The following is a 15,390-nucleotide window of genomic DNA, read 5'->3' on the forward strand; positions in this document are numbered from 1 at the left end:
TTCTCTTGCTACCTCTTGCTACAGTCTGCTCCGCTCTCCTCCAATTGCGGCGCCGTAGGGATGCAGAGAAGCCCTCCAACGTCACAATCAAGGAATATATAATAATCCTTGGTCACAATCAACCACTACGAGTCTGTCTGTCGCCACAAGTACACCTACCGTCGCCGGAGACTTAAGCTTCGAAGGCATAATGTTGTTTCAACATGTCTCCGGCTGAGCTACCGTCCTCTGTGGCAGATCACAAGGGTGGAGGGGCAGCATCCCTTCCCTGAGTGTTACTTGTGCCACGCTCCGCCCTCTACCATTGAGCACTGCTGCCTGGACTGCCCAACTATTCGTGACCTGTTACCACGAGTACAGCCGTTGGATGCCTAATGTCGTCACCTTCTCCCTTATGACTACCTAGAAAAGATTCGTGTGCGCTTCCCTCGTTTCGGGGGATTCACATAATACCCTCTGTCTAAAGTGGCTTCTAATTTATTAATTAATTAAATTAATTAATTAAATTAAATTAATTAATTAATTCAATTAACTCTGCTTTGATTTGTTTTGATTACCTGTGTTTTCGTACATACGTGTATTTCTGTCTGTGTCATAATCTGTGTCTATGTCTGTTGCCTTTGTCCTCTGTGTGTGTGTGTGTGTGTGTGTGTGTGTGTGTGTGTGTGTGTGTGTTTGTGTGTGTGTGTGTGTGTACCTGCAAACAATATTTTCTTAAAATCACTACTTCATGTAAATTTGACTGACGCTACAGTACAATAAATAATCAAATCAAACGTCTCTCTCTCTCTCTCTCTCTCTCTCTCTCTCTCTCTCTCTCTCTCTCTCTCTCTCTCTCTCTCTCTCTCTCGTCTTCTTTGACTTAAGATCTCTTGCCTCTGCTAGCAGTGGTGCTATCCTCCACGTATATTTCAGGAAGAATGCAAGCTAGAAAACGTAAAAGCAAGTGTCGTGACGTAAAAGGAAATATTTACTCAGTAAGATCTGTTATTTACTTTATTTGTAAAAACATGAACCGCTTTCCCAGGTGTACATCGCGTCGATTTTTTTTTTTTTTTTTTTCAGATGAACAAAACTTGCATTTTCATTTTTTTTCCTTTTTTTTCAGTTGAAATGCAATATTCACTATGCATACAAAGATTGGATTTTGTCTGTGGAACGAGAAGCTTGGAAAACCGCAATAAAGGAAGAGTGCCATTATATTTTTCTTGTTCGTTGATGACACCAGACGCCAAAGGTTGCCTCACTGAGGAAGGCAGCAAAGGAGATGATGATACATGCCAGGTAAAGGGAGAGCGGCCCCTGCATATGCACGAGAGTTAGGGGCTTGATTTTTGCTTCAGCCTCCTTTGCTTCATGTGACTTTTCCATTCTCCGTTTCTTCCTGCTCTCACTGCGAATTTTATCCATCACGTCCGATTCCCACTTTTCTATCAGTCCAGCCTGTTGCAGATCAAAGTGTGGCATTATGTTTTGCCATACTGCATAGAAAACTTGTTCTAACAAACAAATAAAATAAATACATAACAATCTAGATAAGTTGTCAAAACTGGGATCAATCTTTGGAAATGAGCTTTAATGGGAGTAAGTGTAAAATGTTTCACATCGGATATCAAACGAGAATGGAAACTATATGATGTATGTTACCCAACTCAAAATTGTAGATACAGAAATTGCTTTAGGAATAATAATATCAAGCAGCTCAAAACCTAGTCAACAATGTTCAGAATTTATAAACAAAACATTTTGTTTCATTGGTAGATCATTTGAGTATACACCTACAGATACAATCCTCACTCTTTTTAAGTCTTTAGTCCGTCCCTTTATGGAATATTGCCGGGCATGAACACTTAATGCATAGCATGCTCGTTCTGTATTTACAAGGTTGTCAAGAAAGTAAAACAATGCTCGTAAAATTATGACTAAAGTGCATATTAAATTTCTCAGTGATAATCTAGTTTCTTTTGTCACACACACACACACACACAGTACACAATTATTATTATTATTATTATTATTATTATTATTATCATCATCATTATCATTACTACTACTACTACTACTACATTCTTGGATTTATCTGATCAGCTTGCATGAATAGAAGTTATCAAATTATGGGAAGACTCACCCCGTGAAAAGTGAATAAGCAGTAGTCAAAGTTTGGCTTGAATGGAGCATCTCGAATCAAGACAAATGCTGATAAATCAGCTAGAAAACTGTTTTGAGTAACGTAAAGAAGCGTATTTTGTTCACTGTCCGTGAAATCCTGAGCGACCTTCACTTCCATGCCTAACCGTTCATGGAGATAGGCTGCGCTGGCAACAAGAACACACAATTACTTATTTCATTTTCTATTAAACATTTTTTTTTATGGAGAGTTTTTGATTATTCAGTTAAACTACAGCTTATAAATAAAAGAGAGAGAGAGAGAGAGAGAGAGAGAGAGAGAGAGAGAGAGAGAGAGAGAGAGAGAGAGAGAGAGAGAGAGAGAGAGAGAGAGAGACTCACTTCTCAGTAAGTGTCCGCGTCATTCCCACCGTAGAGTTAGGAACATACTCCATTCTGGCAGCTATTGCTCTCAACAGCTCAGATGTAGACATTCTGAAGTTGTCGTAGAACATATCCATGTTGTCCACGACGAGAATTCTTTTTGTGGAGTAAAACATCAGTAATAATGATGATAATGATGATGGTGATGATGATGATGCCTACAATGGTGACGTTGATGGTGATGATGATGAAAATGCCGATAATACTGATTATATTACTGTAATAATAATAATAATAATAATAATAATAATAATAATAATAATAATAATAATAATAATAATAATAATACACACTTTAATCCCTCTCACCGAGAAGTTATCACTGGACGCAAAAGAAGCAATGACGTCATCGGACTTTACTACAGCATTGTTCTTCCTGCCATGGTTTGTCTTTCATAAGGGACGCGAATTCCGCTGAATGTCTCTCTAGCTCCATGGTTTGGATGGCATTCATGAGTGAAATACCTGATATTTTCATGCAAAACCAAACACCGAGTTCCTCCCACAGCGCCAAGAGCGTATAAGCGTGAACGTGAGTGTTGGAGTCTGCGGTGTCATTTAGGTTTACGGACTGAACCCATCTCATTTTGCTATGGACGTCTTCCAATTTGAGAAATTAAAGCTTCGTTACTTTCTCTGCTTTATTTCTTTTAACCTTGCATCAATTTCTTCATCTACAGCAACATTCGATCCTTAATATTTAAAACTTTTCATGCAATGTACCACTCATAACTACATTCATTCTCCTACCATCTATCTTTTTTTTTTCTTATATAGGAGGGACACCGGCCAAGAGCAATAAAAATACAATAAAAAATAAAGCTCACAGAGATGCCGCTCCCCGAATAGGGTCCGAAGCGGTAGTCAAAATTTGAAGGATAAGTGTCTTGAAACCTCCCCTCTTGAAGGAATTCAAGTCATAGAAAGGTGGAAATACAGAAGCAGGCAGAGAGTTCCAGAGTTTAACAGACAAAGAGATAAATGATTGAGAAAACTGGTTAACTCTTGCATTAGAGAGGTGGCAGAATAGGGGTGAGTGAAAGAAAGTCTTATGAGCGAGGCCGCGGGAGGGGAGGCATGCAGTTAGCAAGATCAAAAGAGCAATTAGCATGAAAATAGCGGTAGAAGATAGCTAAAGATGCAACATCACGGCGATAAGAAAGAGGCTGATGACAATCAGTAAAAGGAGAGGAGTTGAGACGAAAATCTTTTGATTCCATCATGTCTTAAAGAGCGGTATGAGCGGAACCCCCCAGACACGTGAAGCATACTCCATACATGGACGGATAAGGCCCTTGTACAGTTAGCAGCTGGGGGTGGTGGTAAGAAAAACTGGCGGAGACGTTTCAAAACGCAAAACTTCATAGAACCTGCCTTAGCTAGAAATGAGATGTGAAGTTTCCAGTTCAGAATATAAGAAAAGGACTGACCGTGGATGTTCAGTGCAGAAAAAGGGGACAGTTGAGTGTCATTGAAGAAGAGGGGATAATTGCCTGGAAGGTTGTGTCAAGTTGATAGATGGAGAAAATGAGTTTTTGAGGCAATGAACAATACCAAGTTTGCTCTGCCCCATCAGAAATTTTAGAGAGATCAAAAGTCAGGCGTTCTGCGGCTTCCGTGCGTGAAATGTTTACTTCCTGAAGGGTTGGACGTCTATGAAAAGACGTGGAAAAGTACAGGGTGGTATCATCACCACAGGAGTGGATAGGACAAAAAAGTTTGGTTTAAATGATCATTGATGAATAACTGGAAGAGAGTAGGTGACAGGACAGAACCCTGAGGAACACCACTGTTGTTGTCATTCAGTCTCAGTTTCGCATTTCCTTCCACAATCGTTTTACTAGTCTTCTCAAGCTCTCCTTCAAATACCAGTGCAGTATCCTCTGCAAGCAACAGCTGAATATATGTCCTATACTGGTAAACTGAATGCCACATTGAATGAAGAAAAAATGCACGATGTACTTGCTTGGTATTTGCATCAACCAGTCCGCTGAGGGTCTCGATGCGAGGAGGGTACTTTGGTATTGTGAGGGAGGCAGTGAGATTGCTGCGGTAAACTGTTCCCACGACGAAACTGAAGATCAGCCATGCCGTCAAAACCACCCTCGTGGTACTGCGATGTGGTAGCTCTCCAGGGATGGCCTCGTCAAGTAGTGTCCCGAGTACCTGTTTCATTACTAGCCATGCACTAGGTCCCTTGTCTTTACTGCTTCTATTCAACTGGAAAATAATCGTAGACATGTGGCAATATGCATAGTGAATGAGTTCAGAAGTGTATAAAAAAAAAATAGAATAATTGATTAATTTGATTAAATTGATGCCACCTATATAGGAAAGCTGAGGAGCAGTACCAAATATGTAGGAAGGAAGGGATGTTTTGAAGCGATACATAACAATTTTTAAACATAAAATGTGTAACTAATAGGCAATTAATCTTACAAAGAAAACAACAACGTTCCACTTGGCAATTAATCTTGCATTAAAGAAAACAATAACATTCCGCTGGCATCTGATTAACTAACTATCGCACTGAATTTTGAAGGAATAATATAAAAGTTTTTATTATTATTCGTGAGATTCATGAATGTACTCACCATCAGGAGGACAGTATACACAATTAAAACTGAAGCCACTACGAGGCCCCACACGTCGATCTGGAGAGGACGATAAAGGGTCTCCCAGCTAGGTTTGGTGGATGGCTTAGCCATGGTGATGGCCAGAGTGGATTGCTTTAGAAAAAAACTGATATCATACAGCTCCAACATGTGAGGTAATATTGGCAGGGGTACAGGCCAAAGAAAAGCTTCACGAGTCCTCAAGCTCTTCAATACCTGAAATACGGAGAGACAAAAAATGCACACAGGCAAGCCCATCTCTTCGATCACATAATGTATACACACATATATACAAGTAGTGTGTGTGTGTGTGTGTGTGTGTGTGTATATATATATATATATATATATATATATATATATATATATATATATATATATATATATATATATATATATATATATATATATATATATATATATATCTCTGTCCGCGCGCGTGCGCGCGCACGCACGCACGCACGCGTTGATATATCATATAAACCATTACATTCATGTTTCAATCATGTTTCAAAATATCTTGGCTTACGGAATCCCATCCTGTGTATGGGAGAGGGTTCAGAGAAAAGTTGAGGATCAGTGCTATGTTTTCCATGATCCAATATTCCCTTCCACTGAACGTGGTTACTTCTGTGTCGTTTGGTCCTGGTCGTTTCATCACCATCCAATACGGTGTTAAGGGAATCCATGTGAGGTTAACTTTCGTACCGTGGAAACTATAAACGTATACCAATGAAAATATAAATATTGACACACAAACTGTAACAGTTTTTAATCATTTATAGAATACAATGTACCCCTTACGTTCCCAGCGTCCTAAGAGGTAATGTGGTTGTTCCAAGGCTGGTACTTAAAAAGTCATGTTATATAATAACGATAACTGTACTCATACCTATGATTTTTAAGGAGGCTGAATTAGAAAAAAAAAATGCCTACCAAAAGAATTCCACAAATAAAACTTTTCTTCACAAGTGGTAATGTATGTCATATCATGGAGGATATTCTTATACACTTATATACATTAACTGTACGCTATGCACATGAAAAGAACATCAAGCATTTTTTAAATTTTGTGAATGAGTTGAAACACAACCAAAGCAGTTGACATATTTAAACCAATTCAATCGTCCTTTGACCATCCTGAACTATCTTAGGATTTAACTGGATGTGGAACTGGACTGGATGGAATTCCTACCACGGAAAATAGGGATTTGTTGCTGAGATTAAGGAAGAGGCTCCACATGTGGTCAAAATATACTGTGAAATCAAAATATTGCCAAAGAGAACGAAAGGAATTATTCAACTAGCTGTGCAAGTAGTCAACTTTATTTAGGGACTTGCACTGAATAATAGACTACATAAATAATAATAATAATAATAATAATAATAATAATAATAATAATAATAATAATAATAATAATAATAATAATAACAATAATAATAACAGTTTTAATAATGATAATATAATAATAATAATAATGATAATAATAATAATAATGATAATAATAATAATAATAATAATAATAACAATAATAACAAAAATAATAATGATAATAATAATAATAATAATAATAATAATAATAATAATAATAATAGAGCGGAATACAGGGTATTGGTTGTGTCCGCGTTTTCCCACGTGTGTGAATTTCAACTTTGGGGGTGAAATTCTTGAATTCCTCAGAAATAAAAAAAAAATCACCCTTAGCAAACCACCATTGTGAAGATGAACATTCTGTAGTCTCCTCTATGATATGAATATATGAATGCAGGGAAGGGATATGGACGTTGAGAGAGTACAGGCCAGGGGCATCTGCGAACGAATTTAAGTTGAACGAATTAGGCTGAGAAGGTAACTGATAAATAATAGAATAAGTGGATGACGACGATAATGGTGTTGGTGGTTGTGATGTTGACGATTATCATGATGAAAATTATGGAGATAATGATAATGACTACTTACTTACTGTACTTTTCAGGGAACAGCGGTCTGTCACTGAGATACACTAAAACATTGCCAGAGTTCAGACTTGCTAATTGCGTTACATGGGATCCATTGGGTCCATGTGGCATGTGCCCATATATCTGGAAACTGTAGGAAAACAAACATTCACTGTATTTCTTGCTATTATAATTTTCAATACTTAAAACTTGTTTAATATGAAACAAACTTGTACCATATATATATATATATATATATATATATATATATATATATATATATATATATATATATATATATATATATATATATATATATATATATATATATATATATATATATATATATATATATATATATATATATATATGTACTATTTTTTTTTTTTTCCCAAGTGAAAGCGCGCACCTACACCTGACTGCATCTAAACTTAGCTCACCTGCCCGAACACTCCTCCTTTCCTCTGTAAGCATTATTATAATCCTTGTCTCTGTTTCCACCCTCTTTTGATGTCAACCAGCTGTGAATTCTACATGGATCTAAATTTCAAATAAGTGGAGGTTGACTTCCCTAACGACAGTCAATCGTGAATCGCAGTTTATTTTACTTTTTGGAAAAAAAAAAAATAATAATAATATGGAAGAACATGAACATTAACCTCTTCTGAAGCTCTTCATATAATTTTTAATAAAACTGTTTCTCTTCATTTACTTACAGTATTAAATTTAGCACTTACTGGTTTTCTTCTGGTAATGTGTTGAGTTTAAGGAACATTGTGTTTAACATGGAGAAGGTCCAGTAATTCTGCATCAGGTCCTGAAGGTTCGACAAAGGAAGCCTAGTGATTACTAAAAGTCTTGTTTCCCACACCATCAGCCGACCTTTATCAGCCATCTCCGCGAAAACAGACAGGAAGGTCGGGTTGTCGCTGAAGACAACCACCAATGTACACCAGGACATCAGCCGCATCTGTCATGTACATGACCAATTTGATAATTTTAACAGGTAATAAACTATTCTAATATATTATATAAGTGATTCATATTGTATTTCATACCCTATAAATATACTTGAGCTTGACTTTCATTCTATGAGTACGGAATGTTTATGAAAATGGAATTCAATATAAAAATGTTTCGGTAGCTAGAGGGAGGACCACGTCAACTACCTCGTCCATTTGAAGATAACAAGGTTAAGCTTCAGAACAGTATATTCCTTACAATCTATGCACATAATACTGAAATAGATATTAAAAATGGCTGATTGTCAACAGAACTATCAAAATCTCATGAAATCATGCAGAAGTGTCTATAATGCACAAATTATACAAAGCCACATAACAAATACAATAGAAGTAGACGGTGGTGTGTGATATATGCAAGAAGTGTCTATAATGCACAAATTATACAAAGCCACATAACAAATACAATAGAAGTAGACGGTGGTGTGTGATATATCACTAAAGTGTTTATCATCTTAAGAAACTAGGGAAATGAAGCTGAAATGTTAGCTGTAAGCGCTGTTAGTGTAAGATAAAGTTTGCAAGTAATTTAATTAGAATATTTCTTCAAGAGTAACATATAATAGAAGCAATGTACCATCAACCACCCCAATGAGCTTTATATATATATATATATATATATATATATATATATATATATATATATATATATATATATATATATATATATATATATATATATATATATATATATATATATATATATATATATATATATATTTATCTATTTATTTATTTATTGTTATGACCACAAATCCGACCCTTAAATTGCTTAAATGCAGCAATATAAGGGTCGGTCTCCCAGATTACTAGTCCAACTATAGGTTTACGGGGTCCTTCTGGACTCCTGTACCCTTTAAACAGACGGTCGCAACGCCAGGTTCAACTCCTCTAATGGCGACCACTACTTCAGATCAGCCCCCCCTAATCCATCTCCTGCGTGGACTAGTTCGGGGTCCACACACGTTACGTGGTCCTTTTGGATTCCAGTAACATGTAATAAAAAAAAAAGGTCGCCTCTCTGTTTCAGCCACCAAAAATTAAGGGAGAACTGTTACAACAAACCAACTCTAAACATCTGTGAAAGAATCGCAAGCCACATACTAGGCGTTACAGCTACGACAAGGGACAAACACATACATGGATTGCAATATTCTATGAACTACCGTCCTCACAAACAATAAAACAAAAAACCATCCATGTTCATAGAATATCACATCTTCTGTCGAGTAATACCACCTACAACTTCTCAGAAGACACTATGGCCCCAAGGACCATGGAGAAGTAAGACGAAGGAAAAGGAGGAGGAGAAGAAGAAACATCAGAGGCTGACAGAGCTATATTCAGTGTGAATGACGTGTGTATGAGTGTGACGCTCATAATAATAATATACAATGGGACTAGAAGAATCACCTTACGAGCCTGAGCCACTGCTTGGGTCATGGTGATATTGACACCAACGCTTCCATCGTCTGCCACATCGAGGACCGCATCCCCACCAGTTTTCATTGCGGGCACATGGATTCTCAACGCCTGGGATGTAAGTTAGATATTGTCGGTTAATGTGGTCTACTTACCTTTCAATATGTGCATGCATGTTTATAGATAAATATCAGTAAAACGCCTCGGAAGGAGATTGACGAGTGAAGCTGTCAGTAATGCATAAGTGGAAGAGTATTTCAATAGCTGATGAGAGAGAGAGAGAGAGAGAGAGAGAGAGAGAGAGAGAGAGAGAGAGAGAGAGAGAGAGAGAGAGAGAGAGAGAGAGAGAGAGATTGTGGCAATTTGAGGCACCTTGCACATAGCGGTGTGGCCTTTAAAAAAAAAAAAAAAACAATCTAGCTCAAAACTTCGCAAGAGCCCAATGATCTTGGTATTACCCGTTGCACAGGCAATTTCATTGTGCTTATGGTAAGTGTCTTCTTGAGAAGAAAAAAGTTGGTGAAAATTGAGAAATTTTGAAAATTCGTATTTTCACACCCTTCGAATTTTTGTAATTTACCTATTGAACTTAAAAAATTGAAGAGATGAAAGCCATATCATATACAATTCACAGAGTTACACTGTCATATGGTGCCAATCTCGTTACAATCGACTGCATAGTTCAGGAGATATTTGAGTTTGAATAGCGGTATGGTCCTTCCACTGACCAAATTTCCTTTGCACCTCTCTCAACTCTAAAACATAGAGCGGGATTCGCTGTATTTCGCTATCAAATAACTCCATAGCTCTAGTAGCCAAAGTAGATGATATATTTCCTCGTTCAGCGTTCGCCTGAGGCTCGTGTGGTTCAATTTGAATTTTCCCTCTCCCCCTCTCCTCACGGCCCCTTTTTGTGGTTGCGCGAGCGCACCGTTCTGTCCTGTTACTACCTATTATGGGGGCTAGAAAACTAATTAGTAAAGCCCAAATTTCAGTTATTTGTGCCTTATTAAGGGAGAATAAGTCAAATCAAGAAATTGTCGCGAACACTGGCATAGCTCTCAGAACTGTTCAACGTTAGACCAAAATTTATCGCGAGGGAGGAAGAAACGCTTCGCCGCCACCTCACAAGCCTGAAGGGCGTAAGCGCAGTGTGGACCAGAGAAATCTAAACATTATTCGCAGACAGTTTGAGGTCCACCCTCGCATACACAGCAAGGAACTTAAGGCCAGGAACCCTGTTTTGCAGACTGGGGTGAGTGAAAGGACTGTGTGGGGATATGTGAAACATGACGGGATACCGGAGTTGCCGCGCAGTGTCAAAACCTTGCCTTTCACATGCTCACCTTATCAATAGGCTTGCTTTTGTGTCTCAAAACAAGGATTGGGACTTAAATAAATGGCGTAGGGTACTTTGGTCAGATGAGGCAAACTCTCAGGTTACAGACAACTAGATAAACCGTGTGTACCGCAGACCCAGTAGTAACCATTACGACTCCCGCTACACAACACACTGTAAAACACCCAGACTGATGGTTTGGGGTTGTTTCTCTTTCTATGGTCTTGGGAAATTACCGTTTTTGCCTAAGAATGTTCGTATGAACCAGAATAACTATTTTGAGTGAATTGTGGATGAGTTAAATGAGTATGGAAAAGTGCAATGCAATGCTTTATGCAAAATGGTGCACCATGCCATACGGCCAAGTTAATTGTTGACTGGTTTGACTTCTGTAATGTCAACCTTCTGAAACCTTGGCCCGCAAATTCGCCGGACCTTAACCGCATAGAAAATCTGTAGACATACATTAAAGTTAAGCTCAAGGAGAGAGATACCTCCTCCCTCCCACGCCTCCAAGCCACTATTCAGAACATATGGGACAATATTGACGTTCAGTATTTCCACCACCTGGGTGATTCACTTCCCAAGACTCCAAAAGGTCAAGAAGGAACGAGGGCACCCAATCAATTACTAGTTTAGGTGAGTACTCACTGAAACATTTTTCAATGTCAATCTCCCTCTCAGGGTGTCACAAGTACCGCGCCTTCCGCTCTGACCAGCAGTGTATATATATATATATATATATATATATATATATATATATATATATATATATATATATATATATATATATATATATATATATATATATATATATATATATATATATATATATGGAGGTGGAAGTCAGTCGTCAGCTCGGTTAGTTTGATCGAGACGTGAGTCGAGACGTGTTTCCAAAGCTTCGTCTCTATGATACCGCAACGGTGTGGTCAAGACGGTATTCGAAGCCGATGGTTAGTTGGAGAGATTAGTTGTTGGCGAGGCGGGTAAGAGGACCGTAATACCACCCCCCTGAGGACGTCGACACCCGGAAACAAGAACCTTGGTGACGGTGGAGACGGGAGGAAAATTGGAGAGGCCCTCGTCAGCATCAGAGGTGAATTCGCGAGAGAGCGTCGGCGATGATATTTTCAGAGCCTTTTATGTGTCGGATGGTCACGTAATAAGGCTGGAGGAAAAAGTGACCACCGGAGAAGATGCTGGTTGGTAAACTTGTTTCGCGGTAGGAATGTCAGAGGATTACGGTCGGTGAATACTTGCAGGGGCTTGACGCTGGCGTGCAGGTAGCATTCAAACTTTTGAATTGCTGAGACAATTGAGAGCAGTTCCTTCTCGATGGTGCTGTAATTTCTCTGGTGGCTGTTGAACTTGACTGAGTGATAGGCCACCGGATAATAGATTCCGTTCTTCTCGTGTAGGAAGACTGCCCCTGAGGCGATGTCGCTGGCGTCGATTTGCAGAATGGCTGGGAGAAGTCCGGTGCTTGCAGTACCGGCTCGCGAACTAGGAGATTCTTGAGTTGATCGAATGCCTGTTGAAAGTGTGGTGTCCACTCGAATTTGGCAGGTCCACTGGTTAGACCTGTTAGAGGGGCGGCTGCTTCCGCGAAGTTCGGGCAGAACCGGCGGAAGAAACCTTCCATCCTGAGGAAGCGCCGTATCTTCTTGAAGGCTGGCACCGGGAACTCCAGTACGGTGGACACGTTGGCGGCTCTGGGACGGACACAGCCATGCCTCACCTAGTCCCCCCAAGAAGGTGACTGTTGCCCCGCCGAATGTAGTTTTAGCCAATTTTACCGTCAGCCATGCCTCCTGCAGTCTGTGGAACATTACAGGAAGTTGGTGGATATGCTACTCCCAATCATCTGAGAATATAAGAAGTTCGTCTAAGTACACCGACACTCCGAGTAGGTCTTGGACGAAGTGATTCATGGCCATCTGGAAGGTGGTTGGACAACTTCTCATCACAAATGGAGCCACCAAGTAGTGAAAAAGGCCAAAGGGGGTAATGAAGGCTGAAATTTCCTGAACTTTCTTAGTGAGTGGTATTTGATAGTAGCCTTTTAAGAGGTCAATCTTAGTTACAAATTTGGATTGTCCCACCTCATCAAGGAGATTATCTATTCGTGGTAAAGGATAGGCATCTGGCACTGTGACAGCATTCACTCGTCTGTAGTCCGTGTAGAAGCGTAGTTGACCATCTTTGGGGACGAGTATGCACGGTGAAGCCCAAGGGGAGTGATTAGGTGCAGGCAACCCCTGCGTGAGTAGGTAATCAACCTCTTTCCTCATAAGCTCTCGTTTCTGAGGATGTTGATGGTAAGAAGCTTGGTGGATGGGTGAAGTGCCTGGTAAAAGTTGCACGTCATGAGACATCAAGGAGCACTTGTGGGTGATTTGAAAACATCTTGATGTTGCTCCACAAGTTAAATTATGTCTTGTGCTTGAGCGGAAGATAGGTGACTGAGGTTATCGTGTAAATGTTCAAGTATATATGCGTTACTGGTGTCTTGTATATCTGGGATTGTGTCCGAGTCCGAGTCTACTTGCTTAGTTTCTGCGATTATATTTGACGCAGAAGGAACAGGTAACACTGCAGTTGGAGAGTCTGGTGCAGGCGTTCGGTGCTTGCATAATTTGAGCAAGTTAACATGAATTGTGAAGACTTACGACGATCAGGAGTCTTAATTATATAACTTGTATCACTTACTTTCTTGATGTCATAGGGACTGTAATACTTAACCTGTAATGGGGGAACCAGGAATAGTTAAAAAGGCGAGGACTTGGGTCATCCTCTTTGAAAGTTATTTGAGTGGTTCTGTCAAAATGAGCTTTCATCCGACGTTATGTTTGCTGGAGATTAGAGTGGGCAAATGAGCGGACTTTATGAAGGAAGGATTTCAAGTTATGCAAATAGTGGGTGACCGTGACAAGCCTATGGACAGTGGAGTCAAGTAGCTTGTCCTTAATAAGCTGTAGGGGTCCCCTCATTTTCCTATCAAGTAATAATTCAAAAGAAGAGACACCCAGTGTCTCGTTGGGTGTTTCTCTAATAGCGAACAATATGAACGGCAGTGCCTCGTCCCATTCCTGGTCCTGTTCGTAACAAAACTTTCGTAACATTGATTTTAGAGTTTGATGACACCTTTCTAGCGCACCCTGAGACTCCTGATGGTGAGCGGTCGCTAGATTCTGCGTAATACAAGTTCAGTTAAGACAGCCCGGAAGAGATCACTCGTTAGGTTTATTACCTGGTCACTCTGTATTTCCTGGGGAATGCCATAGGTGGTAAACATGTGGGTGAGTTTAGACACATTAGTTTTAACACGTTCTTAATAGGCAAAGCCTCAGGATACCTAGTAGTTGGATCAAGTACAGTTAGGATATATTAGTTACCCATCTTGGTTTTTGTTAAGGGCTCTACAACATACATGATTATTTTCTGAAATAGTTCTGAAGGAACTAGAAAAGTTTGTACGGGGTAAGGAGGGATGGATTGGTTAGGTTTGCCTGTAACTTGACACGAAGGATGTGAATTAACAAATGAAGCTACATTTTCCCGTAGAGCTGGTGATACCCGAGTGTCCAGCAACGTTTTCATGAGCAATCTCTATCACGGGTGTCCTCAAGACTCCTGGCAAAACTATTTGATGGACCTCAGCCCATGCTGAATCGTCATCATGGGAACAGTATGCACGGTGAAGCCCAAAGTAAGTGATTAGATGCAGCCAACCCCTGCGCGAGTAGATATTTTAAATCTTTCCTCATTAGCTCTTGCTTCTGAGGATGTAGCGAGTGAGACTGACGAGGTGTGGAGGTGGAAGTCATTCTTCAGCTCGGTTAGCTCGATCAAGACGTGAGACGAGACGTGTTTCGTCTCTATGTCTCGTCAAAGCTTCGTCTCTATGATACCGCCACGGTGTGGTCGAGACGGTATTCGAAGCCGATGGTTAGTTGGAGAGATTAGTAGTTGGCGAGGCGGGTACGAGGGACGTAATATATATATATATATATATATATATATATATATATATATATATATATATATATATATATATATATATATATATATATATATATATATATATATATATATATATATATATTACGTCCCTCATAATATATGTGATTTTTTTATGCGATTCTTTTCTCGCATAAAACGAATACTTGGCACATTTAGGTTAGTCGCATATGAGTGAATTCGCATATATATATATATATATATATATATATATATATATATATATATATATATATATATATATATATATATATATATATATATATATATATATATATATGCGAATTCGCTCATATGCGACTAACCTAAATGTGCCAAGTATTCGTTTTATACGAGAAAAAAAGTCGCTATTATGCGAGCAGCGGCGCTGCCGCGACTGGTTGGTGAGGTATGGTGGTCGACTCGCCGTAGAGGACAGCGGGTGCAAATGTTTTCTCGCACTTTCCTCACCTATAATTAACCTTTTCCTCCCTCTGATCCTAAGG

At 39.2% G+C, this 15,390-nt stretch overlaps 2 protein-coding genes across 2 annotated transcripts in view; both read right to left on the bottom strand.

Annotated features, from left to right (window-relative positions):
- Positions 1 to 393, bottom strand: part of LOC135116112 (uncharacterized) — a 16,905-nt gene extending 16,512 nt beyond the window's left edge. The window contains exon 1 of the mRNA XM_064033318.1: positions 1 to 393. This exon is cut by the window's left edge and continues 1,930 nt beyond it. The gene's annotated coding sequence lies outside the window, so the exon portion shown is untranslated.
- Positions 394 to 1,054: 661 nt separating this feature from the next.
- On the bottom strand, positions 1,055 to 14,669 carry LOC135115892 (uncharacterized). Its single transcript, XM_064032994.1, has 10 exons — positions 14,618 to 14,669; positions 9,535 to 9,654; positions 7,837 to 8,069; positions 7,122 to 7,250; positions 5,691 to 5,877; positions 5,144 to 5,380; positions 4,516 to 4,769; positions 2,509 to 2,646; positions 2,129 to 2,315; positions 1,055 to 1,443 (listed from the first exon to the last, which is right to left on the bottom strand). Exons 2-10 carry the CDS (start codon positions 9,628 to 9,630, stop codon positions 1,198 to 1,200), a joined length of 1,707 nt encoding a protein of 568 aa, XP_063889064.1. The 5' UTR covers positions 9,631 to 9,654; positions 14,618 to 14,669; the 3' UTR covers positions 1,055 to 1,197.
- Between the last annotated feature and the right edge of the window lie 721 nt (positions 14,670 to 15,390).

The sequence above is a fragment of the Scylla paramamosain genome, chromosome 30 (genome assembly GCF_035594125.1).
Source record: "Scylla paramamosain isolate STU-SP2022 chromosome 30, ASM3559412v1, whole genome shotgun sequence".
Lineage (NCBI taxonomy): Eukaryota > Metazoa > Arthropoda > Malacostraca > Decapoda > Portunidae > Scylla > Scylla paramamosain.

Coding starts and splice junctions, on each gene's coding strand:
- LOC135115892 (XM_064032994.1), bottom strand. CDS start 9,630: ATGAAAACTGGTGGGGATGCGGTCCTCGATGTGGCAGACGATGGAAGC. Junction 8,070..9,534: donor CAGTGGCTCAGGCTCGTAAG/GTGATTCTTCTA, acceptor TGTACATGACAG/ATGCGGCTGATGTCCTGGTG. Junction 5,878..7,121: donor TTCCCTGAAAAGTACAGTAA/GTAAGTAGTCAT, acceptor ATACGTTTATAG/TTTCCACGGTACGAAAGTTA.